Source organism: Mesitornis unicolor, unplaced genomic scaffold (assembly GCF_000695765.1).
Source record: "Mesitornis unicolor isolate BGI_N332 unplaced genomic scaffold, ASM69576v1 scaffold32326, whole genome shotgun sequence".
Classification (NCBI taxonomy): Eukaryota; Metazoa; Chordata; class Aves; order Mesitornithiformes; family Mesitornithidae; genus Mesitornis; species Mesitornis unicolor.
This window is the reverse complement of record NW_010192211.1, coordinates 1-2,667: the sequence shown is the minus strand read 5'-3', so window position 1 is coordinate 2,667 and position 2,667 is coordinate 1. Positions and strand designations below refer to the sequence as shown.

At 63.4% G+C, this 2,667-nt stretch overlaps 1 protein-coding gene across 1 annotated transcript in view; it reads left to right on the top strand.

The window, feature by feature from the left end:
• The window catches only part of ABCA2 (ATP-binding cassette, sub-family A (ABC1), member 2), a gene marked incomplete at both ends in the record, with an annotated part of 9,686 nt that extends 7,090 nt beyond the window's left edge, over positions 1-2,596 (top strand). Inside the window, 5 exon segments of the mRNA XM_010187011.1 lie at positions 1-79; positions 468-652; positions 730-850; positions 1,079-1,369; positions 2,329-2,596. The exon segment at positions 1-79 is cut by the window's left edge and continues 122 nt beyond it. Of these exon segments, the coding sequence (XP_010185313.1) occupies positions 1-79; positions 468-652; positions 730-850; positions 1,079-1,369; positions 2,329-2,596 (944 nt within the window).
• Between the last annotated feature and the right edge of the window lie 71 nt (positions 2,597-2,667).

Here is a 2,667-nt window from a genome sequence, read left to right as displayed (position 1 = left end):
CCCTTCCTCAAGAGCACCTACGGGGACGGCTACAAGCTGACAGTGGTGAAGAAGCAGTCGGACACCAGGAACAACACAGGTCTGGGGGGCAGCGGGACCCCATGTTTAAAGGAGTAGATGGGAGCAGCCCTTCTTCAGCGCAGGAAAGGAGAAAGAGGTCAACACCCAAGTGCTCCCATGCTTAGCCCATGTGAAGGATGGAGGGGGACGGGGTGTAGGGGGTGGCATCGCTTAGCCTTGAGTCCTGGGTTAGGCCCTGTGTGGTGGCATTTGCCTCCAGGCTCTGGTTCTGTCTGGCCCAGCATGGGCTGTGGTGCAAAGCAACGTCCCCAGGCCAGGCAGAGCAACCAGGAAGCCTTCAGCTGGAGCTGGAGGAGCCCCCGTGGCGCTGGGGTGTGGTGTGGACGTGGTGGGTCCTGGTGGGGGACGCTGAGTGGGAAGTGACCGGTGCTGCCCCTCTGCCGCAGAACCAGGCCAGCCGCACAGCCCCCTGGCCCACTCCTCCGTCAGCCCCTGCTCTGAGCCCCGCGTCTCCCAGTTCATCAAGAAGTACGTGGCCTCCTGCCTCCTCATCTCAGACACCAACACCGAGCTCTCCTACATCCTGCCCAGCGAGGCAGTCAAGAAGGGCTGCTTCGAGAGGCTCTTCCAGGTACACACAGGGCTGGTGGGGTGGGCAGGCACTGCAAGCACCTTTGGCCCTCCTGACGCAGCGTTTTGCCTCCACAGCACTTGGAGCAGAGCCTGGAGGAGCTGGACCTCACCAGTTTCGGGCTGATGGACACCACGCTGGAGGAGGTCTTCCTGAAGGTGTCCGAGGAGGACCAGTCTCTGGAGAACAGCGACGTGGGTACGGGCAGCAGCGGGGCACGTGGTGCTGCTGGGGGTGGCGTGGGGCTGTGTGCCTTGGCGTGGTGGCTCCTCTCCCCTTGCGTGTGGAGTCTCCTGTCCCAGGGGAAAGGGTGGTCTCCAGCAGACCCCATCCTGGCCCCTGTTTGCAGAGCAGATCTGTCCACGCTCCATGCTGCACCGCAGTGAGGGGCGACGTGGCCAATAACAACCCCCTTTCTCCTTACAGACATGAAGGAGTCCAAGAAGGACGCCCTGCGGCCACCCGCCCCTGAGCTGGGCCCGAAGCCCGAGGCCAACGGGGAGCCCCTCGCCGAAGCGGCCGTGCCAGAGAAGCCCGAGGTGGAGCTCAGCAACCTGGTGACCTGCTCCAAGCTGGCGCAGTCGCAGGCGTCCCTGCGCTCTGCCTCCTCGGTGGGCTCCGTGCGGGGCGACGAAGGTGGGGCTTATTCCGAATTCTTTGGGGATTACGCACCCCTGTTCGATAACCGCCAGGACCCCGATAACATCAGTCTGCAAGGTTCGTGGTGCTGGTGCCGGGCCGGGGGGAGGCGCTGGGCTGGGACGTGGAGGGTGGCCGGAGCAGTGACAGCACTGTCCCTGCACCCAGGCAATGCCTGTGGGTGAGCCAGGGATGGGGCAAGACCCCGACGAGGGTCTGGTGATGCACCCACAGCCGGGGTGGGAGGGCTGGGAACGGGTGCTTCCGCCAGTTTGTACCCCCAAACTGGTAGCATGTGCGTGGGGGAGCCTGGTGCCGTGAAACGGAGCCAGCGGGCGCAGCCGGCGTTGGCTCTGCCCTTTGCCTCCCTCGCATCCCACCCGTGCCACCTTGCAGACTCACCCCACTAACACGCTCGCTCCTCACGCTGCCACCCGCTCGGGTCAGCTTCTCTTGGCCCTTGGGCATGGTGTAATCTTCCAGCTGGTGGCTTCGCCCTCCATCCCCTGACCCAGGCTCCAGGCTCTCCCTGCCCGGATGCTGGCATTGCTGGAGGATGGAAGCTGTGGGCAGGCACCCTGAGGCTGCTGTTTTGTTCACAAATCCTTTGCTGGGTTATCCATGCAGCTCATGGTTAATTCAGGCTGGGGCTGCTCTCAGCATTGTGGTTTGGGTTGTGGGAGGCAGAGTTGAGGTGGTGTCACTGCAGCTCCCTCAGCTGGTGTCCTGTCCCCCCTTTTTGACCCATTGACCCTTCACCAACTGGGAGAGCTGATGGGAAAATGGAGGGGTTCTGCCAAAAAGCACCAATTTAGGTGTTTGTTTATAAACTACTGTCTAAATTTCCCATTTTGGGCCAAGAGGAACCTGCCAGCCAGCTGCCTCGCTTCACGCCGCGGTGCTGCCATGGCTTGGTGGCTGTCAGGGTTGGGTGCTGCCCTGTCCCTCGGGGTGTCTGCACCCAGCTCGGCACCCTGAGAGCCAAAGAGGGTGCGGGAGCGGCTGTGCCAGGGGGTGACATCCTTCTCCCTTCCCAGAGCAAGAGGTGGAGGCAGAGGACCGCGACCTGGCCGGGCAGGGGAGCTTCAAGCTGGAGGGCTCGTGGCTGAAGCTGCGCCAGTTCCACGGGCTGATCGTCAAACGCTTCCACTGCGCCAAGCGCAACACCAAGGCCCTCTTCTCTCAGATCCTCCTGCCTGCCTTCTTCGTCTGCGTGGCCATGACGGTGGCGCTCTCCGTGCCCGAAATAGGTGCTTGCAAGCCACCCGCTGCTGGTGGCCCCTTCCCCCTGCCCCACTGTGGCTGGTGGGGACACTGGCCAGGACAGGACAAGGCCTGCGGGCGCTCAGCCCGTCCACCTGCGTGTGGTGGTGCTG